The sequence below is a fragment of the Mandrillus leucophaeus genome, unplaced genomic scaffold (assembly GCF_000951045.1).
Source record: "Mandrillus leucophaeus isolate KB7577 unplaced genomic scaffold, Mleu.le_1.0 Scaffold888, whole genome shotgun sequence".
Taxonomy (NCBI): Eukaryota; Metazoa; Chordata; class Mammalia; order Primates; family Cercopithecidae; genus Mandrillus; species Mandrillus leucophaeus.
In genome coordinates, this window is record NW_012109674.1 from 817180 (window position 1) to 843331 (window position 26152).

The 26152-nt window shown below is 40.5% G+C and overlaps 1 protein-coding gene and 1 pseudogene across 4 annotated transcripts in view; one reads left to right on the forward strand and one right to left on the reverse strand.

The window, feature by feature from the left end:
• TRIM2 (tripartite motif containing 2) overlaps window positions 1-26152 on the reverse strand; it is a 212280-nt gene that overhangs the window by 18574 nt on the left and 167554 nt on the right. For all 3 annotated transcript variants that reach the window (XM_011969381.1, XM_011969380.1, XM_011969379.1), the window contains exons 5-8: window positions 25758-25938; window positions 24203-24926; window positions 5594-5697; window positions 5184-5351 (exon numbers count right to left, since the gene is read on the reverse strand). In XM_011969381.1, the coding sequence (XP_011824771.1) occupies window positions 5184-5351; window positions 5594-5697; window positions 24203-24926; window positions 25758-25938 (1177 nt within the window). The remainder of the gene's footprint in view (window positions 1-5183; window positions 5352-5593; window positions 5698-24202; window positions 24927-25757; window positions 25939-26152) is intronic.
• On the forward strand, window positions 11499-12857 carry LOC105531460 (annotated as a pseudogene). Its single transcript, XR_001004804.1, has one exon. The product of XR_001004804.1 is annotated as an annexin A2 pseudogene (transcript).

Sequence of the window (26152 nt, forward strand, 5' to 3'; positions counted from 1 at the left end):
TTTTTTTAAATAACAGTAATTAAAAAAAAAAATTGCCAGGCATCTCGCATTGAACTTTATGACAATTAAGTTCTCTTTGGGCGGGAGTCACATGTGTTTTATTCACTTTTGTGTACTCAGAGGCAACACATTTCTTGGTGCATAATAAATATTCAATGAATATTTGTTGAATACATTAATTTTAAAAGTCTAGCATTATTATAGGGCAATCATGATGATTAAATGGCTCCACTTTTTATCATATTTTAAAATAGGGGAAAAGCATTTGATTTCTATCATATGTCATATTTTAAATTTTATTCCTGTTCCTGAGTAGACTGTGGTGTGTATTTAAATGTCTATTTGCCATGAGATATAGGTCTTGTACATTTACTTTTCTTTCTATGACTTGAATTTCTAGACTACATATAAAGAGGTGCTTCACTCATTCACTTATTTATTTCCTAATTCTACAAACACTGCCCAAGCACCCACTATTGCCTGACACTGTATTCTAGGCATATGGCAAACAAACACAAATAAGATGTAGCTCCTGCCCGCAAGTATGTCTCAGTCATATTGCAGGGACAAACATGTCTACTGTATCTCTTTAAAGAGTCTGGTATTGAGTCTTCATTTTAATATACTTGGGAGAATTCAAATAGGCCATCTAAGAAGGCATGTGAAGTGATAAGTTGATGAGGCCACAGTAGACAAGGAAGGAGAAGGAGCACCCCAGGTGAGGAAACAGCAGGAGGGAATATATGTTAAGTCAGGGAAACTGTAAGAACCACAGTTCTCCCTGGCACCCAGGCTTGACGTGTTGGAGGGAAGTAGATCTATGTGTTTTTATGAAAGAACTCTCCGCCAGGCACAGTGGCTCACACCTGTAATCCCAGCACTTTGGAAGGCCACAGTGGGAGGATCACTTGAGGTTAGGAGTTTGAGACCAGTCTGGCCAAGGTGAAACCCCATCTCTACTAAAAACACAAAAATTAGCTGGGTGTGGTGGCCGGTGCCTGTAATCCCAGCTACTCAGGAGGCTGAGGCAGGAGAATCACTGGAATCCGGGAGATGAAGGTTGCAGTTAGCTGAGGTTGCGCCACTGCACTCCAGCCTGGGTAACAGAGCGAGAGTCTGTCTCAAAAACAATAACAACAACAACAACAAAAACTCTCAGACATCTTATTAAACAAATTAAGGTAGGGAATGATGAGTGTAGTCTGAGTCCACGCGTGTTATATGTGTGCATGTATGTATATAGACTTCTGGAAGGAAAAGTGAGAAATCAGCATCTATAGCTTAGAAAACCCCAAAAGTTATATTCTCATAAGTTATGTTTTAGCCTTCTTATTTTATCTCTCTATATTAGTGCTGTGTGATAGAAATATAATGTGAACCACATATGTATTTTTAAATTTTCTAGTAGCAGGATGGGACTTTTCCATGATGGGGACTTTAGACTTTATATGCTCCTTTTATTCTTCTAAGTTTATAAATGACGGAGATTCAGATTTCATCTCTTTAGAGCAAAGGAACACAATCACTTAGGAAAGAAACAGTGGTTTTCTTGGCAAGAGAAACTGCTGTGTAAATTTGATTCTGATTCTCCAATCTAGCCCAAAGATCAAAGAGGCTATAACATAATGGTAGGTAAAGAAATGGCATTTGTTCTTTCATGTCTAACTGGAGGGTAAGTCAGCAGAGATCAAAAGGGAGAGAAGGCACTTCCATGATTAAAACAAGAATATTATTACTACTTAACATTATGAACACTTGCAGTTGCTTAGATGACTCAAACAAATAATATCAAATGGATAATTATCTAGAATAAAAAGAGAAAATAAAGGATTACTTCCATTCTATCACGTAGTGACAACTAGGGTAGATCTAAAAGAATAACTTAAACATTGAACCAAAATTTCTTTCCACTTCCCTTCATCACTCCTCGTTTAGTTGCACTGGATTCAACCAAGTGAAAGGTAAGAATCCCTGCATTTCCCTGATTGTGTCAACCCCATCTTAAACAGAATAGTAAACAAACAACAAACAAACAAAATATATAAAAGTATATATAAAAATATATATATTATACATATATATAGATATATTTTTTTTCTTTGAGACAGAGTTTCACTCTTGTTGCCCAGGCTGGAGTGCAATGGTGCGATCTCGGCTCACTGCAACCTCCGCCTCCCGGGTTCAAGCGATTCTCCTGCCTCAGTCTCCCAAGTAGCTGGGATTACAGGCACCCATCACCATGTCGGCCAGACTGGTCTTGAACTCCTGATCTCAGGTGATCTGCCCACCTCGGTCTCCCAAAGTGCTGGGATTACAGGTGTGAGTCACTGAGTCTGGCCCAACAAAAATATTTTAATCCTGCCTTTGGAATGGTTTAATCAGGGTATTTAACTCAACAAATAGGTCTTTAAATTGAACAGGAAAGAGATGAGATATTTTACAGTAAGGTGGCCAGAGGTGTCTCTATTTGTTTGGATAGAAAAGGTTTCTTGATGGGCTGGATGATAGGAGGCAGTGGGGAAGATAGAATAAATTTAGAGGGAGCAGAGAGAAATAAAAATCAGGGCTAATAAATTGGTGAATAAAAGAAAGAAAAGGAGATAAGCTGTTACATCTCTGGAACTACTAGGAATAAATACAAAGAGTCTATACTGGTGTTAAACGTATGTCTTTCTCAGCACCTGTTTAATTTTACTGAGTCCCACCACAGAAGAAAATAAGTATCTCTGCCTATACCTGTGGATATTCCACTTGGATGAACTCCTGTGAGGGTCCTAAAGTGTTTTCATGTGCTATCTTTTTACCCTTTGGGTTTTGATCAACACCTATCATAGAAAAGGGTATTGCTGAAACTACACCACCTCCACTCCCCCAGTCCTCTAGGGGGCATGAGTGTTCTTTAGAGTTTATTCCCATTATTACCCTTAATATTCCAACTCTAAGAAACCAGTTCTTCTAAGAGTGTCTATTACAGATAGACTATTGAACCACTGAACAAAAAATGCTTACCGAGCCCTTAATCCTTAGACATAAAACTCCTGTCTCCGTATGTGAACCTATTTTAGTATTAGCTTCTGAATTTACAAAGACAGATCACAGTTTTGCTAGAGTATAAAACATAAACAAATGGGTTGCCTCCAAACTATATAAACATTTTCAAGATATTCAAGATATAAATATTCACATTAAACTTGTCATATTTGGGTATGTCTTACCACATACACAATTATTAAAATGCAAAAAAAAAAAGGGGGGAGAAGAAGTTAGAGCTACAGAAAGTCAGGAGATTTTTATGTATATGTGGTCATCCTACAGAGCCATTAAATTTCTAGTGGAACCAAAAATTCAAGGGTGATTGAAGAATTACATGCAATATTGTGGAATAAAAAATGACACCTTTTCAGTCTCCAAAATTGACAAGATGCTGCCTCACACAAAATAGAGGCTCAAATCTGAGAGTTTCACAATTATGTAAGTAACTCATTTCATAAAAACAATGAGGGGACTACAGCAATCTGAAGACTTTAAAAAGGAAAATAGAAATTCTTCCAATAAGAAACCAATGAGTACACTTTGAGTAATCTTTAGAATTCCAGAATGGATTATGAAAAGCAGCACCTCCAAACTCCTAGACAAGAAAGTGATGACCACCAGGTGCCTGTGTGAGGACATGAAGCCCAAACCATAGCTGACCAAACAAGACTTCATTTTTTTGGACAGGGTTACTAGCGGCATGGAAAAGAACATTCATTTCTTAGATCTTTATTTTGTATGTGGCACATAAAATCTCATTTAGTCTTTGCTTAAATCCTATGAGATAGGTCTTTTTTTCTTTTGAGACAGGGTCTTACTCTGTCACCCAGGCTGCAGTGTACTAGTGTAGTCATGGGCGACTGCAGCCTCTAACTTCTGGACTCAAGCAATCCTCCCACCTCAGCCTCCCAAGTGGCTGGGACTACAGGCCTGCGCAACCACACCTGGCTAATTTTTTTTTTATTTTTTGTAGAGGCAGGGTCTTGCCATGTTTCCCAGGCTGGTCTTGAACTCCTGAGCTCAAGCGATCCTCCTGCTTCAATCCCAAAGTGCTGGGATTGCAGGCATGAGCCACCATGCCCAGGCAAGACAGATCTTTTTTAAATCAAAATTTTAAATTCGAGGCTATTGAAGCTCAAGGAAGTTACGATTTGCCGATGGTCAAACAGTAATAAGCTGGGATGGCAATGGGTTGATCTGAGTTAACACTCATGTTGTCAACAGAAATAGAAGCCTCCAGTAGGCTGGACAGGGAAATATATAAGGCACAGTGCAATTGGCCCTTACAAAGATCTTTGACAAGATGTCTCATAATTTTCTTATGAACAAATGTAGAAAATGGGCAGGCTGATACAATTCTTTGATGACACCTCATAAGAGAGATTTCTGTTATCACCAGAGGGCTCTCTACTCTTTGGTGATTTGGTGAAGACACTGAGTCAAATCTTTATTTGCAAAAAGCTGATGCTGGGAATGATAGTAAATACATCAAACAATGGGATCCCTCAAAGTGTAGCTCCAGTTGCATTTTCTCTGAAAATTCAGCCTTCATTTTCTTTTCTTTCCAAATCCCATATTACATACTTTAACAATATGTTTTCAGATTGTATCAGTGTGTATGACTCATTAGAGACTGACACAAATTGTTTACTGTCATTTCTTGTGTATGAGTCTTTTTTCCAAAATGAGCCTGTACATTTTTAAAAGGTGGAAACTATTTTTTACAATTCTGTTTGTCCCATATCATCTGTTGCAGGCCCGAGAAAGTAAAAAGTACCTCCTAAGTGACAACACGTAGACTAATTTGAGAAATATAAACTGCCTCTTAATAACGCTTTTCAAAAGCTTGTTGTTTTTCATTGAATTGAGGTAACAGGACCAGTTTCCCTCTAAATCTATGGTTTTAAAGAAAAAAGTGACTGAGCAACCTAATTGCTTTAAAAAACAAAGCCACATTTAGGATATATATGAATAAACTTATGAAATTATCACTGTTACTCTCACTTCATAAACTTAGATGTCCAGATGTCTTTGTGTATGAAGAATTGTTGAATGTTGCATGGCATCTCAAAAAAGAAATACACAATTTCATCTTATATTTCCTATTCCTCCTCTCCATTGTTTACTGAACAATTAGTAGTTAATCTTACCTTAAATTTCCCATCGGAGGAGAAAATGCTGACCCATTTATTATCATAATCGGCAATGATTATATCCCCACTGGGATGTACAGCCACTCCTGTGGGCCGCTGCAGCTGCCCTGGAGAGCGTCCCCGTATGCCAAAACGACTTTTGAACTGGCCGTCATTGGAAAATATCTGTGAAATAAATTACATTCATTAGAATGTGAACTAGCACAGGCATCACTGAGGAAGACATAGGCAAAAACATCTGCCATACATACAGAGATCAGAACATGCAAACTCTATTTGAAGAAAAGTCTACATGCACATAAGCTTTTTTCCTTACACCATATATCTTAAGTCTGAAGTAGGAAAATATGTAACTATATTTATTTGTATCAATATAAGTAGTTAAAGGTATATAATTGGGGCTATACCTGCACACATTGGTTGTTACTGTCTGCAATTAATATCTTTCCACTTGTAGATGCAGCTACCCCCTGAAGATTTGTAAACTCTCCTTTATTTCTTCCTTTGGTACCTAAAATAAATGATAAAACCGTAAAAATTAAGCACTAAACGGTTGGATTTCTGCATTTCAGCAAGAGAATAATTCAGATTTCCATTGGTACCTGAGAATGCATTGTTTTTAAAAATACTTTAAAAAAAGGGTACCCTCCCTGCTCAATGACCAAATCCATATGCTATTAAACCTCTCTTCCTGACCAATAGTCTCTGCAAAATCACTTTTTAAAGCAAATGTCAATCTTCTCTTATTAATTTGTAGCTGCATATTTTTAAAAGGTGGAAACTATTTTTTATAATTCTGTTTCTCCTGTATCATCTGTTACAGGCCTGAGAAAGTAAAAAGTACTTCCTAAGTGACAACATGTAGACTAACTTGAGAAATATAAACTGCCTCTTAATAACTCTTTTCAAAAGCTTGTTGTTTTTCTTTGAATTGAGTTAACAGGACCAGTTTCCCTCTAAATCTATGGTTTAAAAAAAAAAAAGTGATTGAGCCACCTAATTGCTTTAAAAAACAAAGTCACATTTAGGATATAAACATGTTTAAAATATTCTTAGATCCCACAAAGACATCATACTAAAAACTAATATGGCCTGCCTTTATCTGACATGGCTTTCCCACTTTACCCTACGCCACTGCTATCTGCCAGGTCTGTGCTGCCTTGGGCATGGCATTCTCAGAATGAACATTCTCAGCCCCGCTCACTCAGCCCCTGTCTTCTATCTTTGTGGACCTGGTTTGCATTTGGGGTGGGAGGGGGCATTTGGGATGGTTCAGACTCAGTTTGGGTCCTGCCATTCTGGGTTTTAGTGGGAGAAGGGAACCTGGCAAAGGGGCCCTGCCCTAAGGATATGCAACAGGAGAGGGGCCTTATTTTACAGTTTTGCCAAAATTCCACCCTCTCACTCAGCAGCTCTTGGAAGAAACGTGGACACTTGACTTTCAGTACATTTAACAAACCGAAGGCCACAGATGTTATAAAAATAGTAGGCTGATTTTCATATTACAGATTTACTTAGAGATTATTTTCAAAGATTCAATATATCACAGGCTGGATATTCTTCCTGAAATTATAAAAACATATTCTCACACGGTGCTTTGTAGATTAAATAAGAAAGGCAAAAGGAAATTCATTAATCCAAGAAAATATTTCCACCCATACTAGATACTTTTTTTGATTTGTTTTATTTTGTTTGTTTGAGACAGGGTCTTGCAATATTGCCCAGGCTGGTCTCAAACTCCTGGGCCTAAGCAATTCTCCGGCGTTAGCCTCTCAAGTAGTTGGAACTCTAGGTACACACCACGATAACCACCACACCTGGCCATACTAGACTCTCTTTTAAAAGAATAGATGAGGCAGAGAGAAAAACAGCAAATCATCTACAGGTTAACAGACATCTGGTTTTGTTTCAAAGGAAGTTTTTATAATTTATTTCAATAAGATGATGTAAATATTAATGAATGGAAACAATGAATTTTGCTCAAAAATGACCACGAAGAAAGCTAAATGTTTCATAGTTACAGAGAGAGAACCATTCTTCAGGTTTGTAATTTCATTTATATTCAAAAGAGCAATTTGGGCTGGGCGCAGTGGCTCATGCCTATAATCCCAGCACTTTGGGAGGCCGAGGCGGATGAATCACCTGAGGTCAGGAGTTCAAGACCAGCCTGCCCAACATGGTGAAACCCCATCTCTACTAAAAATACAAAAATTAACTGGGTGTGGTGGTATGTGCCTGTAATCCTAGCTACTCGGTAGGCTGAGGCAGGAGAATTGCTTAAACATGGGAGGTGGAGGTTGCAGTGAGCCAAGATTATACCACTGCACTCTAGCCTAGATGACAGAGCAAGACTCTGTCTCAAAAAAAAAAAAAAAGAGCCATTTGCTATTTTGTGTTTCGACATCAATGCAGTGCCTTAGGAAAGCATAGACAAGGATGCACTGGTGATGGCTAATGTCAAACACCTGCTTAAACACTGTTTGGGAATAGATTTGTCTGAAACAGATTTTTGGGTTTAGAAATTGAAATTGGTGATGGATTAAACTTAGAATAAAATCAACAACAAAACTGCCGGGCAGAATCATCATAGACGAGCTGGTTCTCACCAGACCCATGTGGTGGTCAGTTCATTGAATCATGGACCCTATCAAGTTTACTCACGACCTCTGCATCTCATCTACTAGCACCAGCGTGAAAGAAAAATGTGAGATCCAGATACTGTCATATTTTAATCCAAATGTATCAGAAGAAAGGATCTTTGATACTTGATCCACATAGAATCCCAATAACATGCGTGAATATGGAATCAATGAACATTCTTGAAATGGCGAGTTGTTTCTGGTAGTGGGGAGCAGGAAAGGAGTGGCTGGTCCTCGAAGGGGATATGTGCCATGGTTTGAAGGTAAGGAGAGCTCGAGTCTGTTGCCCACATGTAAATTAAATCACAAGGTCGGAGGAACATCTGTTTGTCTAACATTGCTTATATGTTTTTGAAAGAAGCTAGATGAAACAGGCACTGCCATTTTTATTTTATATTTGTTTTAAAACAAGTGTTATTTTTGGTCTTTCCCCCATGTCTGAATAACAGCTAGGTAACAGGTACAGCAAAACAGATGGGCTAGAAACAGAAACAATTCTAAAATGCTCAGCTTAGAAATAATTTTTCAAAGGTGGTATGGACAAGCCAGGGTCTCTTAAGAATAAAAACTTCATTTATGAAAAAAATTTTATAGGCCAGGCATCATAGCTCGTGCCTGTAATCACAGCACTTTGGGAGGCTGAGGCAGGAGGACTGCTTGAGGCCAAGAGAGTTCTAGACAGCCTGGGCAACAGAGTGAGAACCCGTCTGTACAAAAAAAAAAAATTGATAAACACAAGCATGGAATTAAACAATATGAGGAAATGAGGACCAATTAACTGAGACTGGACCATAAACCAAAGAAGAAGTGATTCTCTATAAAACCCAGACTGTTCTAGATTCTTGCTTATATAAAGTTGACAGTGCACCCAGGGCTTAGAGGGCATACAGGTAGGGGGAAAGAAATACTGAAAAAAAAGAGAGAAGGGGTTAAGCAGCACCCAAACAGAGTAGATGAACACTGATTGACTGTCCTTGTGGTCCAGGTAGGGACAAAAACTGCCTGCTGCTCTCCTTCCTCTAACCTTCTGTCTGTCCTGCTAGAAGGATGCCTATTCTACTCAGAAGACCCTGCAGGCAGTAGCAGCTGATAAAAGGAAGAGAAAAACACAGAGAAAACAGTGCTTTAGTACTAGTCAAGGAGGTGTCTTAGTCAAAAAGAGTCTGTTTTCCTTTTGAAAATATGGACATGATGTTGGAGGAGGGAAAATATGAGCAAAAAATACTAACACTTTTTGTTCTTTACAGAAATAAACACACATTTTTTCAGTGTGAGTAGAAATGGGCAATAGTTGTATTTTGGGGTATAATTTTAAAACTTGGAAAGATATTTAGTTGAATGCCATAGTAATATACCATTCAGAACAAGGAGAAGGAAGACTCTATGCCTAGCTTGAAATGAATGTGAGATGTTCCACACCTGCTAATACTAGGTCACAAGAGCAATGGACTGTGTTGCAAAAGACCACACTGCTGGAAAGAGGTTCCATGATCTCTGCTGAACTCAAGGGCAATGTGTTGGCCCAGCGCTTATTCTTGGTTTGAATTTAAGGAGAGCTCAAGTCTGTTGCCCACATGTAAATTAAATCACAAAGTCGCAGGAACATCTGTTTGTCTAACATTGCTTACATATTTTTGAAAGAAGCTAGATGAAATAGGGACTACCATTTTTATTTTGTAATACTGTTTAAAAAAAATCTTTTCTTTAAGCTCCATGGCTCGGTTTCTGAATGGCTGGTTGGCATTCCTGGTAACATCTCCTGATTCTTATGGACATCTTTTGTCGTATTGGAGATAATTGATTATTATTATTTTTTAAACTCTATCTGAAAGCACAGCAGAATCAGTGCATTACTCCTGAAGATTAAAAGGACACCACTAGCATATACTTGGGAGGACAATTGATGCCGACCATTTTCACCAACAGTTAAACTAGAAACATCTTGATGGTGATGCAGCACTATAGCATATTGTCATTATGCTGAAATGTTCAAGTATTTGTAAAGTGTCTTAAGACAATTTCAGAAGTTAGAAATAATTTGGGATCATGCCTTACTCTTGAAGCTTTTCAGTAAATTCTATTTCATTTGTAGAAAGTCTCTTCTCTCTCTCTAAAATATTCTAAATATATTTTAAAAACTAGTTCTTTCATAACAAATATAAATAACACAAAACACATATAATACTTATAAAATCTTTTTTATCTACTTTAATGTAAAAGATTTCATTTGACAGTTACATATTAGCTAGTAAAATGAATAACAAGAATTTTTAAAGTAACTATAATCAATTTGACAATTATTCTATAATTCCATAATTAAACCATTTTGTTTTTCCAGATACAAGTCTAGCCTATGAAGCACAAAATGAATTTTTAATTCAACAGCTTCTCACCCATATTCTTCGTGGTCACTTCCACCTACCCCTCCAGGAAGATTAGAGAAGGTGAACCCTTAGACTGAAATAGGGGATCAATAAATGCAGATTTCCTCTCACCACCCATTCCAACTTCATGTGAAATTAGTGCTGGCCGGGCACAATGGCTCACACATGTAATCCCAGCACTTTGGGAGGCCAAGGTGGGTGGATCACTTGAGGTCAGGAATTTGAGACCAGCCTGGCCAACATAATGAAACCCCATCTCTACTAAAAACACAAAAAATTAGCTGAGCATGGTGGCACATGCCTGTAATCCCAGTTACTCAGGAGGCTGAGGCAAGAGAATGGTTTGAACCCAGGAGGCAGTGGTTGCAGTGAGCTGGGATCATGCCACTGCACTTCAGCCTGCAGGATTCCATCTCAATAATAATAATAATACTAATAATAATAATAATAATAAATAAATAAATAAAGGAAGTTAGTGCTAAATAAATCTAGATGTTTTGAATGGAATGATGCAATAAGATGAAACTAAGCCAAGTGTAGTATCTAACACAGGATCTTCAGTCAAGTAGATGCTTAACAAATGTTTGCTGGATGAAAAAGTGCATGAAGAAGTTATTAATGAATGAGTAAATTACAACCCCCATTACATCGCTAGAAAACAAAATGTTCAATCATATTTATAGCACTTTCATATACATTCTCTCACATACCATCCCATGAGATAACAGGACAAACATTATCATCCCCATTTTATAGATGAGAAAGTTGAAGCTAGATACATTGCAGAGATCGTCAGAGACGGGGGAAGAATAAAACCTGGTTCCCCTGATCCTTCACATAACACTTTTCTCCCCATTACACACATGGCTTCTTCTGGGTTTCGGGGGTGAAGATAATTACATTTTGGGCTCACATGAATCATGTTTTCTCTTTAAAATCCTTTACAAAACCCCATCCTTTAACACATGATACTTTATTTAACTGTCTGTATCCTTCACTACACTGTAAGCTGCTTGAGGGCAGGAGCAACATCTGTCCTGTTCACCACCGCATTCTATAACACAGCACAGTGTCTAGCACTTAGTCAATATTAGTTGCATCTTTTTCCACTTGAAATGCAAGAAGAGTTCCCAAGGATGAGATTCTCAAGGATGGGGTGATGGTCCTATAATGACCTAAGATGCCAACTTTGCATGACCTCCCTCCTCATATATTTTAGGGAGGAAAGGTGGTAGTTTGCAGAGGTGGGGCAGGGGAGAGGGGCATAAAATAATATATTTTCAGCTCAGCATCTGGGGATACTCTCAGATCTCGGTGCTCAGCCCAGCTTCCTTCAAAATGTCTACTGTTCATGAAATCCTGTGCAAGCTCAGCTTGGAGGGTGAACACTCTACACCCCTAAGTGCATATGGGTCAGTCAAAGCCTACACCAACTTTGATGCTGAACAGGATACTTCGAACACTGAAATGGCCATCAAGACCAAAGGTGTGGATGAGATCACCACTGTCAACATTTTGACTAACCACAGCAATGCACAGAGACAGGATATTGCCTTCACCTGCCAGAGAAGGACCAAAAAGGAACTTGCATCAGCACCGAAGTCAGCCTTATTTGGCCACCTAGATAGTGGCTTTGGGCCTATTAAAGACACCTGCTCAGTATGACGCTTCTGAGCTAAAAGCTTCCATGAAGGGGCTGGGAACCAACGAGGACTCCCTCATTGAGATCATCTGCTGGAAAACCAACCAGGAGCTGCAGGAAATTAACAGAGTCTAAAGGAAATGTACAAGACTGATCTGGAGAAGGACATTATTTCAGACACATCTGGTGACTTCTGCAAGTCACCAGATGTGTTGCCCTAGCAAAGGGTAGAAGAGCAGAAGATGGTTCTGTCATTGATTATGAACTGATTGACCAAAATGCCCGGGATCTCTATGACACTGGGGTGAAGAGGAAAGGAACTGATGTTCCCAAGTGGATCACCATCATGACCGAGCACAGCATGTCCCACCTCCAGAAAGTATTTGATAGGTACAAGAGCTACAGCCCTTATGACATGTTGGAGAGCATCAAGAAAGAGGTTAATGGAGACCAAGAAAATGCTTTCCTGAAGCTGGTCCAGTGTATTCAGAACAAGCCCCTGTATTTTGCTGACTGGCTGTACCACTCCATGAAGGGCAAGAGGACTCGAGATAAAGGTACTACTGATCAGAATCATGGTCTCCCACAATGAAGTGGACATGTTGAAAATTAGGTCTGAATTCAAGAGAAAAGTACAGCAAGTCCCTGTACTATTACATCCAGCAAGACACTAAGGGTGCTGTACCTGTGTGTTGGAGATGGCTGAAGCCCAACACAGCATGAGCATCCAGAAATGATGCTCCCCATGCTTCCAGCTAACAGGTCCAGAAAACCAGCTTGTGACTAACAGTCCCTGTGGCTGTTCCTGTGAGGATATTAGCATTGCCCCCAACCTCATTTTAGTTGCCTAAGCAGTGCCTGGCTTTCCTGTCTAGTTTCTCCTGTAAGCCAAAGAAATGAACATTCCCAGGAGTTGGAAGTGAAGTCTATGATGTGAAACACTTTGCCTCCTGTGTACTGTGTCATAAACAGATTAATAAACTGAATCTGTACTTTAGAAACAAGTTAGAAATATATATATTTTTTCCTGTAAAGTCTCTGGATTCATGCTAAGCAATTTTATACATCCATTTTAAATTACACTGTTCTAGAGCAAAGTGTAAATAAAGTGAGTGTCTCATCAACTCATTAAGGTATGGTATATAATGAATTAAACAATTTGAGACTATTTACCTGTAATTCTTTCACTCTCTCCCACATCATCTGACTTCCCCTTTGTTCAATGACTCTTTTTAGTATAATAGCTGATAAAACTAGCTCATGACTTCTAATCAGCAAACTCTTTAATAGTCAAGGAAATATAATCCCTGTGTTTTAAATCATCATCAACAGATGCTCTAAACTATTTCTCTAAACTCATTCAGGATTGTTTCCTAATACAGTATTAGAGTAATGTAATAACTCACTCACAGGGGGCATACAATTAAGTTTTCAAGTATGAGAAGCATCAAATATCTCAACTTTGGAAAACCACAGTAGTTAAAGGGCATTTTCAATGAAGAGGAATCATTGTACAATTTAAAAGGCAGGGGCTTCACTTCTCTAAGCTTCCATTTCTTCAACAGCAAGGATAATTGTATGTTGTCCTAGTAACGTGGTTCTTGGCAGGGCAAGGGCTGGGAGCCTCGGAGGACAGGGGAGCTCTGATTTGTAGCATTTCCCATTTCTATAGTGTAAATGCTTTCATCAAGGCCAATTGCAAGCTACCAACATGAAGTCACTGAATAAGCCAGTATGACTTGGCGCCAGCATAACAAATATGATACTGTAGGGTTATTGGGAATGGAAAGTATATTGTATCTACGAAGAATTGTAAGTAGCACAATGCCTGGTTCAGAGAACGCCTCTTCCTTTCTCCTGCTTCCATTCCCCATCTATTCCTTCCTGAATGACAACACTTATCTTTGACGTTTCACTGAAACTCATGATTTGAAGTAACTTCTCTATACTTTTCACTTCCAAATTGATATCTCTAGCTCTGACTTCTTTGCTGAGCTCCAAACCTATACTGCAAACTGCCTACTATACACTTTAACCTGGAAGATCAAAACTGAAACATATATGCTCTTCAACGTAGCTTCCTTTTCTTGGTTAATAATGATAATGACAGTAGTCGTCAATATTTATTGAGTCCTTACCATGTGCCTGCACTGTTCTAAGCCTTTACATGCATTATTTTAATCCTCACCATATGTGGTATACATTAATATCATTCCCATTTTACAGATAAACTAAGGCACAGAGAGTTCCCCTAAGTCATATGACTAATAATAGCAGGCTGGGATTCAAACTGGGCAATTAAACTTTTTTTTTTTTTTTTTTTTTTTTGAGATGGAGTCTTGTTCTGTCACCCAGGCTGGAGTGCAATGGCATGATCTCGGCTCACTGCAACCTCTACCTCTTGGGTTCGAGCGATTCTTCAATCTCCTGAGTAGCTGGGATTACAGGCACCTACCACCACACCCGGCTAACTTTTGTGTTTTTAGTAGAGACAGGGTTTCACCATGTTGGTCAGGCTGGTCTCGAACTCCTGACCTCGTGACCCGCCCGCCTCAGCCTCCCAAAGTGCTGGGATTACAGGCATGAGCAATTAAACTTTTGGTCTCTGCTATAGTTTGAATGGGTCCCCCCCAAAAAGTTCCGGTTATTAGAACCTTAATTCCCAATGTGGTAGTGTTGGGAGGTCAGGTTTTTAAGGGGTTATTGGGTTGTGAGGGCACAGCCCTCATGAATAGTTCAATAGCATTTTGGAGGGGTGAGTTCTCACAAGAATGAATTGTTTTAAAAGAGAGCTAAGCTTGCTCTTGTGGTCTCTTTTGCATTTGCTCACTTATCCTTCAGTTTTTCCACCATATTATGATGCAGTACAAAAGCCCTAGCCAGAAGCTGTCACCATGCCTCTGGACTTCACAACCTCCAGAACCACAAGCCAAATAAACTTCTTTCCTTTACAAATTAACTAGTCTCAGATATTCTGTTACAGCAACAGAAAATGGACTGAGACAAGCTCTTTATCTACCATGTTTCTAACTAATTATGTTAACTATTAGTTCTAGACTACAACTATGAATATGCTAACTAGTACTACCTACTTTGCCTCTCTAAAATACTATTTAGTGCCAGGCATTGTTCCAAGCTTTTTTTGCTGTTAATTTAATCCTCAAAACAAAGGAAACTTTGTAACTTTATAAAAGAAACTGAGGCACTGAGAGGCTAAGCAACTTATCAAAAATTGCACAGATAGAAAAGTACCAGTGTTGGGGCAGTCTAGCTTCAAAGTTCACAGCCTTAACTATCTACTCTACTGCATCACTTCCCTACAGCACTCAAGTCTAACAGCTGGGAGTTTAAATTGTTCACCAAATTTCTCTCTCTCCTTCCAAAGCATTTTATAAACATACTGTCTTCTCTCTACTCCATCACATCACTCTTAATTCTGGCACTTATAATAGCTCATGTGGACTACTGCAAAAGTTTCTTAATCATCTCCCTGCTTCCTGGGAAACATTTCCAATAGATCTCCTATAATGCCTCCAGGTTCTCTGGAAAGTAAATATCTTAGTAAGTCACTACACTACATTACACCATTCAAAGCCTTCTCACCACCTATATAATAACTATGGTTTCCAAACCTTAGCATGTATAGGTATCACTGGAGCTTACAGAATGCAGATCTTTGGTCCATCTCATGAGATTCTAATTCTGTAAGTGCAGTTTAGAATTCAGAAATTTTAAATTATACCAGGCACCTCAAGGCATTCTTGTGCATGTGGTTTATGGCCACACTTTGAGGAACACAGGTTCAGAGAACAAAGTCCCAGCTCCTTATCAAGGAAACAAGCTCATCTCTGCTTGTATCTCATTTCATTTGATGCTCCAAGATAATGGAATCATTTACAGTTCCTCAAACTACTCAGTTTCTCACTTTCATGTCTTTGTACCTGCTTTCCCTTCCTCTAAAACACTCTTTTCCTCCTTCCATCTGATAAATTCTTTCTCTTTCAAACCCAGCTTAAATTTAAATGTTATCTCAAGGGGCCAGGCATGGTGGCCTACGCCTGTAATCTCAGCACTTTAGGAGGCTAAGGAGGGCAGATCACTTGAGGCCAGGAGTTCAAGACCAGCCTGGTCAACATGGTGAAACCTCATCTCTACTGAAAATACAAAAATCAGCCAGGTGTGGTGGTACATGCCTGTAGCCCTAGCTACTTGGGAGGCTGAGGCAGGAGAATTACTTGAACCCAGGAGCTGGAGATTGCAGCAAGCTGAGATCGTGCCACTGCACTTCAGCCTGGGCAGCAGAGCAAGACACTGTCTCAAAAAAAAAAAAAAGAAAGAAAGAAAGAAAGAAAAAAAAAGTTATCTCTAGGAACCTTCCTTAACTTCCTTCCACATGCCAGCCTACTCCCCCCACCATCCTGACTTCTGTGCCTTGATTTATACTGATGTCGCTACATCTTTTACAAGTCTGTCCCCTTCTAAACTGCGGCCTCCTCTAGATCCGAGTAAGCATCTCATCATCTTTTATAAGGATGACCTAGCATAGAAGGTGCTCAGACAGCAGTCACATCCAACTAAGGGGCTGGATAATGAATGGGCAAATATGAAAATCTCAGTTGAAATTACCCCAAAAAATATAAAGGTATTGCCCAGAAAATGATGAATGTCATGAATCTATAAAATTAATACATGTATTTAGGGTTGTTGTATAAACACTAATACATGTTTTATGAAAACAATGTATCTTTAAGCATAAAATCAGTGCTACAAAAAGCTTAGTATGTATATTACCGGGTAAAAAGCAGAATCACAGTTGCCATCTCACATGTGTATGTGATTAGCTTTGAATGATTTCTGGATTATATGTGGCAGGCTTCAACACATGCACAAAATGATTATTCAATTCATAAATGTTCTATTATCACATACCTAACAACACAAAGGCACAATTGTAGAACAAAGTTGAACTCTTTTTTTTTTTGAGACAGAGTCTCGCTCTGTCACCCAGGCTGGAGTACACTGGCAAGATCTCAGCTCACTGCCATCTCTGCCTCTTGGGTTCCAGCAATTCTTCTGCTTCAGTCTCCCAGGTAGCTGGGATTACAGGTGCATGCCACCATGCCTGCCTGATTTTTATATATATATATTTTTAGTAGAGATGGGGCTTCACCATGTTGGCCAAGCTGGTCTCAAACTGCTGACCTCAGGTGGTCCGCCCACCACAGCCTCCCAAAGTGCTAGGATTACAGGCATGAGCCACCACGTCCAGCCAAAAGTTGAACTGTTTTAATTATAACATAAACTCTACTGATTTGTAGTCAAAGGTACGAATGTCGAAAAGCCAAGTTCTTAGGCCAGTGCTGTTTGATATTGCCTAGCATAGTCCCATGCGTGTGAATATGTATGAATGATTACCCCTGCAGCTGAATGCATTGTCACCTGATCTGTGTGTTCCTGGGCCTCCAAACCAGAGCCTGACAGTGGTGAGAGGGAAGTTAAATCATAAGGTAGTTTACAACTTATCCTATTCAAATCAGCAAAGTACTTATGCAAAGCATTCTTCTGGGTACTTTTTGGGAATTATATGTGACTAAAGACACCATCCTTGACCTCAAGGAATTTACCATCTTGGGTAATAAGACCCAGGCACAAGTAATAATAATCAAAGTGGATTCTGAAAAAGAAAGTGGTTTTTGAGGCAAGGATAAAATTGGGAAAAGAATTCATGGACAAAGGTGTGTGACAGCACAGAGGGCGTTCAAGCAGCCTGCACTGCTGATTTGTCCAACCTCATTACTTTTCATTCCTTTGAACTTTTTCACCCGATATGGGATGTGTCTTCGAAATAACAATCATGTCCTCTCCTCTTCACCTTTCTGTACCTCTTCACACTGGTCCCTTTGCCTGGGACACCAATTCTGCCTGCCAACCTGGGTAAGTCCTACCCATCATTAAAGGCCCGGTTTAAATTCCTTCCCATTTCTACAGCTTACCATCACCTATCTCATGCTGTTAGTTGCTCATACATCTATCATCCCAAACTGTCAGCTGAAGAGGGCGACAGAGATGTCATTTCTTTCATCTCTATATTCCCATCACCTAGAATAATGCCTGGCAGGCACTAGGTGCCCTAGAAATGTTTTTTGAGGTATATTATTGCATAGTGAGTGTTGTCTTTTGACTAGATACTGGATTTGAATGTAAAGTTAAAGAGGAATGCAAGAAAAAAAAAATCAACAACAACAATATAGGAATGAATTTAACCAAGGAGGTAAAGGATCTGTACACAGAAAACTATAAGACATTGATGAAAAAAATTGAAGACAACCCAAATAAATAAAAAGATGGCTCATATTCATAGATTGGAAGAATATTAACAAAATGCCCATACCCTCAAGTGATCTAAAATGCAACTGCTATCAAAATATCAATGACATTTTTCACAGAAATAGAAAAAGAAATCCTAAAATTCATATGGAACCACAAAAACTCCCAAATAGCCAAAGCAATGTTGAGCCAAAAGAACGAAGCTGGAGGCATCATACCATCTTATTTCAAAATCGACTTCAAAGCTATAGTAATCAAAACAGCATGGTACTGGCATAAAAACATAGACCATTGGTACAGAATAGACAGCTCAGAAATAAATCCACACATTTACAGTTGATTTTCAACAAAGATGTCAAGAGCACACAATGAGGAAAGATCAGTCTCTTCAATAAATGGTGCTAGGAAAACTGGATATCTACATGCAGAAGAATGAAATCAGACTTTCATCTCACACCATATACAAAAATCAACTCAAACTGGATTAGAGACTTAAACATAACACCTGAAACTGTAAAACCACTAGCAGAAAACATAGGGAAAAACTCCATGACACTGTTCTGGGCAATGATTTTTTGAATATGAATGCAAAAGCACAGGCAACAAAAGCAAAAATGGACACATAGAATTACATCAAACTAAAGAGCTGTACAGCAAAGGATCACCAGAGTGAAGAGACAACCTACAGAATGGGAGAATATTACATCTTGATAAGAGGTTAATATCCAAAATACACAAGGAATTCAAACAACTCAATAGAAAGAAAAAAAATAGCCTGATTTTAAAATAGGCAAAGGTTGGCTGGGTGTGGTGGTGCCTGCCTATAGTTCCAGCTACTCCAGAGGTTGAGATGGGAGAACCGCTTGAGCCCATTGAGCCCAGAGTTTGAATTCAGCCTGGGCAACAAGGTGAGACCCCATGTCTATTTTTTTTTTTTTTTTTTTTTTTGAGACAGAGTCTTGCTCTGTCACTTAGGCTGGAATGCAGTGGCGTGATCTTGGCTAACTGCAACCTCTGCCTCCTGGGTTCAAGCGATTCTCCTGCCTCAGCCTCCCGAGTAGCTGGGACTACAGGCGTTTGCCACCACACCTGGCTAATTTTTGTATTTTCAGTAGAGATGAGGTTTCATATGTTGGCTAGGCTGGCCTTGAACTCCTGCCCTCAGGTGATCCACTCACCTTGACCTCCCAAGGTGCTGGGATTACAGGCATCAGCCACTGAGGCCGGCCTCCATGTCTATTTTTAAAATACAAATAAAATTAAAAAAAAAAAAAAAAAACAGGCAAAGAACCTGAATAGATATTTATCAAATGAAGACATACAAATGGCCAACCAGTATATCAAAAATGCAATCTCAGCACTTTGGGAGGCCAAGGTAGGTGGATCACAAGGTCAAGAGATCGAGACCATCCTGGCCAACATGGTGAAACCCTGTCTCTACTAAAACTACAAAAATTAGCTGGGCGTGGTGGTACACGCCTGTAGTCCCAGCTACTTGGGAAGCTGAGGCAGGAGAATCACTTGAACCTGGGAGGCAGCGGTTACAGCGAGCTGAGATCATGCCACTGCACTCCAGCCTGGCAACAGAGAATCCATCTCAAAAAAAAAAAAAAAGTTGAACATCATTAATCATTAGGAATATGCAAATTAAAACCACAATGAGATAATACCTCATACCTGTTAGAATGGCTATTACCAAAAACACAAAAGAAAAAATTAGCCAGGTATGGTGGTACATGCCTGGGGTCCCAGCTACTTGGGGGGCTTTAGTGGGAGGATCTGGAGGCTGAGGCTGCAGTGAGCCATGATCTCACCATTGTACTCCAGTCTGGGGAAACAGAGCGAGACTCTGTCTCAAAAAACAGATAAAAGATATCAAGTGTTGGCAGAGATGTGGAGACAGTGGACCCTGGCACAGGTTGGTGGGAATGTAAATTAGTACAGCCATTATGGAAAACAGTATGGAAGTTCTTAAAAAAATTAAAAATACAACTATCATATGAACCAGCAATCCCAGTACTGGGTATATATCTGTTAGAAACAAATTTTTGGTGCCTCAAAGAAATAGCACTCGAACATAAATTTAATTTTCTCAGCAAGGCAATTTTTACTTCTATAGAAGGGTGTGACTTGCAAATGGAGTAATGGCGAAAGCACACCTGGACAAGGGAGGGGAAGGAGTTCTTATCCCTGATGCAGGTAGCCCCTACTGTTGTGTCGTTCGCCTATTGGCTAGGGTTGGACCACACAGTCTAAGCTAATTCCGATTGGCTATTTTAAAGAGAGTAGGGGTATGAGCCAGAGTGGTGGGGTGAGTATTTTGGTGGGAAGGACAGTTAGGAACAGGTAACTAAAGGTGACTTAGGTCAGAGCAGGTGACAGAGGTGACTCAGGTCAAAGCAGGTGATCAGGATGAGTCAGGATGGAGAAGGTGACCAGGGGAACAGATGTGAACTACCAATTAAAACTGATGGAAAAGGTTGTTTCTGAAACTACGAGGAAGTTAACTTTAAAATGGAGGACAAAGAACTGAACATACTGACATACTGATTCTTTGAAGAGAAATCTAGAACTCACTGTATCTAAAATATCTAAAGAAAACAAAGTCAGGATGTCAAAGAGATATCTGCACCCCCATGTTTCACTGCAGCACTGTTCACAATAGCCAAGATATGGAATCAACCTAAGTGTCCATCAACAAATGAATAAAGAAAATGTGGTATATATATATACAAATGGAATACTATTCAGCTTCAAAAAGAGGAAATCCTGTCATTTGTGACAACATGGGTGAACCTGGAGGACATTATGCCAGGCACAGAAAGACAAATAATACATGATCCCACTTATATGAAGAATCTAAAATTGTTGAATTCATAGCAACAGACAGTAAAATGGTAGATACCAGAGGCTGGGAAGGGTGGGGGTAAAAGGACTGGAGAGATGTTGATCAAAAGACAGAAAAATTTAGTTTAAAAAGAGGCATAAGTTCAAAAGAACTATTGTAAATCATGGTGACTGTAGTTAATATATTATGGCCAGGATGGTGGCTCACGCCGGTAATCCCAGAACTTTGGGAGGCTGAGATGGGCAGATTGTTTGAGCCCAGGAGTTTGAGACCAGCCTGGGTAACATGGTGAGACCCAATCCCTACAAAAAAACAAAAACAAATATTAGCTGGGCTTGGTGACATGCAACTGTGGTCCCTGCTACTTGGGAGGCTGAGGTGGGAGGATCACCTGAGCCCAGAAGGTAGAGGCTACAACGAGCCATGATCATGCTACTGTACTCCAGTCTGGCCAACAGAGCAAGGCCCTGTTTCAATAACAAGAAAAAAAAATTATATACACTTGAAAGCTGCTGAAAGAGTGGATTGTAAGTGTTCTCTCTAGAAAAAAATGATAAATATGTGAGGTAAGGCATATGTTAGCCTGATTTAGCCATTCAATAAGGTATACATATATCAAAACATCATGTTGTACACCATGAATATATACACATTTGGAGATTAGGTCTTTGAAGGGGTGATTAAATTAAAATGAGGCTGTTAAAGTGGGGCCCTAATCCAATATGATTGGTGTTCTTATAGGAAGAGGAAGAGACAGTAGGGGCCGAGCCACAAAGGGATGACTATGTGAGGACAAAGAGGCAGGAAGGTGGCCATCTGCAAGGACAGAGGCCTCAGAGGAAACCCACTCTGCCAGCACCGGGATTTTAGACTTCTAACTCTAAAACAGTTCCAGTTTTTCAGAACCGTGAGAAAATAAATGTGTGGCATTTAAGCCACCCAGACTGTGGAATTTTGTTATGGTAGCTTTAGCAAACTAAGACAGCGTCTTTACTTCATTGATAAAGTCAGACATCGTGCTGCATGCCAGGCACTGTTCTAAGTTCTTTACGAATGTTTACACATTTAAACACCTTTCCATCAGTGCCAATACATCACTATGGCTGCATTTCTCAATGGGTAGAAGGGGAGAAGATATACCCCCTTGTCCCTGGGGTGGGAGCTGGTGACTCAAAACCAATATAGTTTGAGCACAGGAAACCCCCGAAAGACATGTCTCTTTCCTCAAGTGGGTATCAGAGATGATGATGATGATGACGATGAAAAACAAGAGTAAAATCTTAGCTACCATTAATTGAGCTCTTTCCCTACACAGGCACATGCCAGGCGTATTACAAGACTTCTCTCATTTCACCCCCAACAGCAACCTTAAGATTTATATAATATTTCATTCCCTTTGCTTTACAGAGGAGAAAACAGTGTTCAAAAAGGGTAAGCCAGTTGCCCAGCTGGTGAGAAGAATCAAGATTCCGACCCAGATCTGCCCAATTCCAGTTCTGAGTCTTTCACTGCACATGGCCTAGGGGAGTAGACTGGGGTCACTTGGCGGGAGGTATGGTGGGTGGAGGTTTATATGAGAAAATGAATTTCTTTGTAATGCAAGAGATCAGTGGGGAGCCAGCAAGTTTTTTGAAACGAAAAGGTAGCAGGGATAATCTAAAAGCCTTATCAATTATACATGCAAAAACAATAGCTCTCATTCATTTAGCTCCTCCTACATGTCAAGCATTCAGCTTGGAACTTAGAATAGTTCTGATAAGCAAATATTTTTGCATTTTCATTTCATGGACATAGAAGTTGAAGTTCAGGGAAGCTGAAAGATTTGTCCAAGGCTCAAGTAAGCAGTTGAACCGGAGTGGCAGACCTGGGCGCCTCCCAGTCCTGCATCCACCCAAGCTTGTCCACTCTGCTCTGGTGGAGAATCAACAACCCCTGTACCCATATTGCACATCTGGCTGTGAATGTATGAGGGCTTCCATGCTCTGAACAGACAAGTTACATATCATATCATGGTCTTTACCAAGATTCAGCCTGAAGCATTAACAGTGAGCAGCTCTGCCCAAGAATGTTCCACAGAGCCTTCATCTCCCAAGATGTTTCCCATGGAAAAAGTTCTATGGTTGGAAGTTTGGATGTGCTGCCTGTTATCTACCCTTCTCCTGCCTAAGAGACTTACAATGCACATCAGCAGATTCTAAAGGTTTTAAGAAGTTCTGAAATTTAAAAAAGTCAACTTCCTTCACTTAGCCTAAGGTTTCCCCAATTTATGTGAACCACAGAATTGTTTTTCTACGTGTGCCAGCTAACATACAGTGCAGCACCCTTTCAGAGATCCTGCATTATTAGATGAAAGAGGGAGGAAGAGAAGTCTGCTGGAGCTACTTTTTGAAGCTAACTAAAACGCAGACTTTTCTCCCCTTAAGAATTATCAAGCCCTTTGTTGTTTACATTTAGTTGCTTTCTACTGAGAACACAGACAGTTTAAAAAGACAAAAGATCACAAATCAGAGGAGGGAAGGGCTATTTGCATTCCCAACTCTCTTGGCTCATCCTGTACCTTCTTGCTTCCACCCCAACTCCGCCCCAACCCCATTCTTTCTCCAAGTTTCCACCCCTCCTCCTCTCCTTCGGGCTGCTCTCCAGCTACACACAGCTAGAGGTGGTTGCAACTTGCAATGCACACATCCCCTCCCTCCTGCAATGCAGAAGCAGTGACAGGGAGGCATCAGATGCTCTGCCCAGCGTACAGCCTCAGCTCTGGCACAAGAAGACACTCCTAGGGAAGAGGGGCATTGTGGTGGAGGTGGGGGGAGGATTGACAATTTTTCCTTTAAGATTTTCAGATTACGGGTGCTACGATTTTTCTATTTCTCTTTTTGCTTATTTTCGGCTTGTAATTTCCTACAATGAATATGCAGCACTTGTGTTTTCAGGAGGAGGAAGAACAGAAAGGAGCGAGTAGGGAGGAGACTAGAGGCGGAAGAGAAGGAAATATCATCTCTGGAGGAGACTGCATAAGCTCGACTAACAAAAGATATGAAATTTTACAGCAGTACATCTCCCAACACCTGCAGGTAGAGTTCCTGGCTGCAGTGTTGCTATTTGCAATGACACGTGCCCAGTTACCCCTTAACCAGTGCTAGCTCAGGCATCAGGCACAGAAGCCCTCTCCTTACCCACTCGAAAGATCAAATCGTCTTCGATGGGATTCTCTTTTCGTTTTCCAGTGCTGTACATGCTTGCGGGTCTTTTCACAGCTTTCTGCTTGACGTGGCCGCTCCCTGGGGACTTAACGCGCCTCTTCACGCCTTCGGTGGTGGGAGACACGTCAGCGGATCGGATCACTTTCAGCTTAAACGGGCTGCCTCGGATGTGCTGGTCATAGAGTCTCAGAGACAGGGTAAAGTCCCCTTCCTTCTGGACAGTGTACAAAAACTCATAGGTGCCGTTCTTGTTGTCCAGGATCTCCCCGTCTGCCACGCTCCCGTCCGGGGTGCTCAGTTCGGCGGTGAGGTAGGCGTTGCCGGTTTTGCACAGCTCACCGTCTTTGTCCTTGGTGGTGATGGTGACGGACATGGGCTGCCCGATGATGGTCTGCCGCAGCCCCTCGCCCGTGGCCACCGTCTCTGAGGCGACGGCGTTGGTGGTTAAGATCGTCCCGAGGTTGTGGATGGATTTCTTCAGCCCCTCGGTTTCCACGATGAAATCCAGCTGGTCGTTCTCCCGCGGATGCAAGGGGAAGTCCTGGTCGGCCAGCTCGTTCAGCTTCTCGCTCATCTGCTTCTTCACCAGCAGGACCTCGGTCTCCGTGCCATGGTTGAGGGCCTGCGCTGTGAAGTTGCTGCAGCTCTTAATGCTCTCCTGCCCCTGGAGCAGAGTATCCAGCTGCGACTGGAGGACCTGCGGGAAAACCGGAGGCCTGGTGAGCTGTCCCACAGGGCGGGGCCCAGCCCGGGGCAGTGCCCTCCCCCGGCGAGGAGGAGGCTCTACACCTGCCCACGCAGGTGGTTCTGAGCAAGTGGTGTTTGTCAACCCAGGGAACCCAGTGCTAATGCAAAGTCCTAAATTGTATTCCCAGTACCTTCTCGAAGTTTCCCTTCCGCCTTGCCCTCTCTTCCACACATGTATTTCTTGGCTCATGTGTTTTGGAGAGGGGAAAACAGAAAGGTCACTACCAAGAGCACAGCAAACTAATTGCTATGCCTGACATCTGAAATATTCATTATTCGGTATCTTTCCCCAGTGTCCAAAGCTGCCCCATCACCATCTAAAGGAACAGGAAGGAAACAAATGAAAACTCTCCACACCTGAACATCAGAAGTTTTTCATCCCTGTTTTGTGAACAGATATGCAGAGTTAAACAAAGGCTGCAGTCAGGGTTCATTTTGAAGCTGACTAACAGGTTGGTGTGGGTGAGAGAGCAATTAAGAAACTATTTCACGTTATAACTGAGGAATGAAAACAATCCAGTTTAACTCTAAATCCTGAAAGCATTATATTATAGTCAACCGTGCCTCTTGTCAAATTATAAACTAGTACTTAAAGTCACAGAGTCATCAAATTTTGCTGAAAATAGGGAAAAAAAATAGCTGGATATTACATTCAGTGAAAACTATAGTTTACTATACAATGATGACACTTAAGGACCCCTTGTTGCTATTAGGAAACAATAAGCTAGTGCCCTTGGATATCATGTCTCTTCTAGGACATCTGTAACGATTCTGGTCTTACTTTGTGTTTGAGGCCATAGTTGACCTCCAGTTCCATAAGCAGCACACTCTTGCGCACATTTAAAGTCTTCTGGAGCTCATCAAAGGTGGAATGAATGTCATCCACAATGCTGGCCTTCTGGTTGGTTAACTGATGAATGATTTCCGAGATGAACTGAAGAGCAGAATCTATTTCTGGGAGCCTGGTGGACAGTCATTAAAGGTCGTTATTTAACCTCAACCCAGAAATAGTCCAAAATCTATCTAAACACTACATTTTTGTTTAAAAAAGTTTCTATGCCTTTCATCATCTTTAAAAAACAATAACCAGAGAACAGAATAAGATATGACATAATTACTGCCTCAGAGAGAAGAGACTTTGTCTCTTTAGAGACAATCAAAATTGTCAATTTCAAT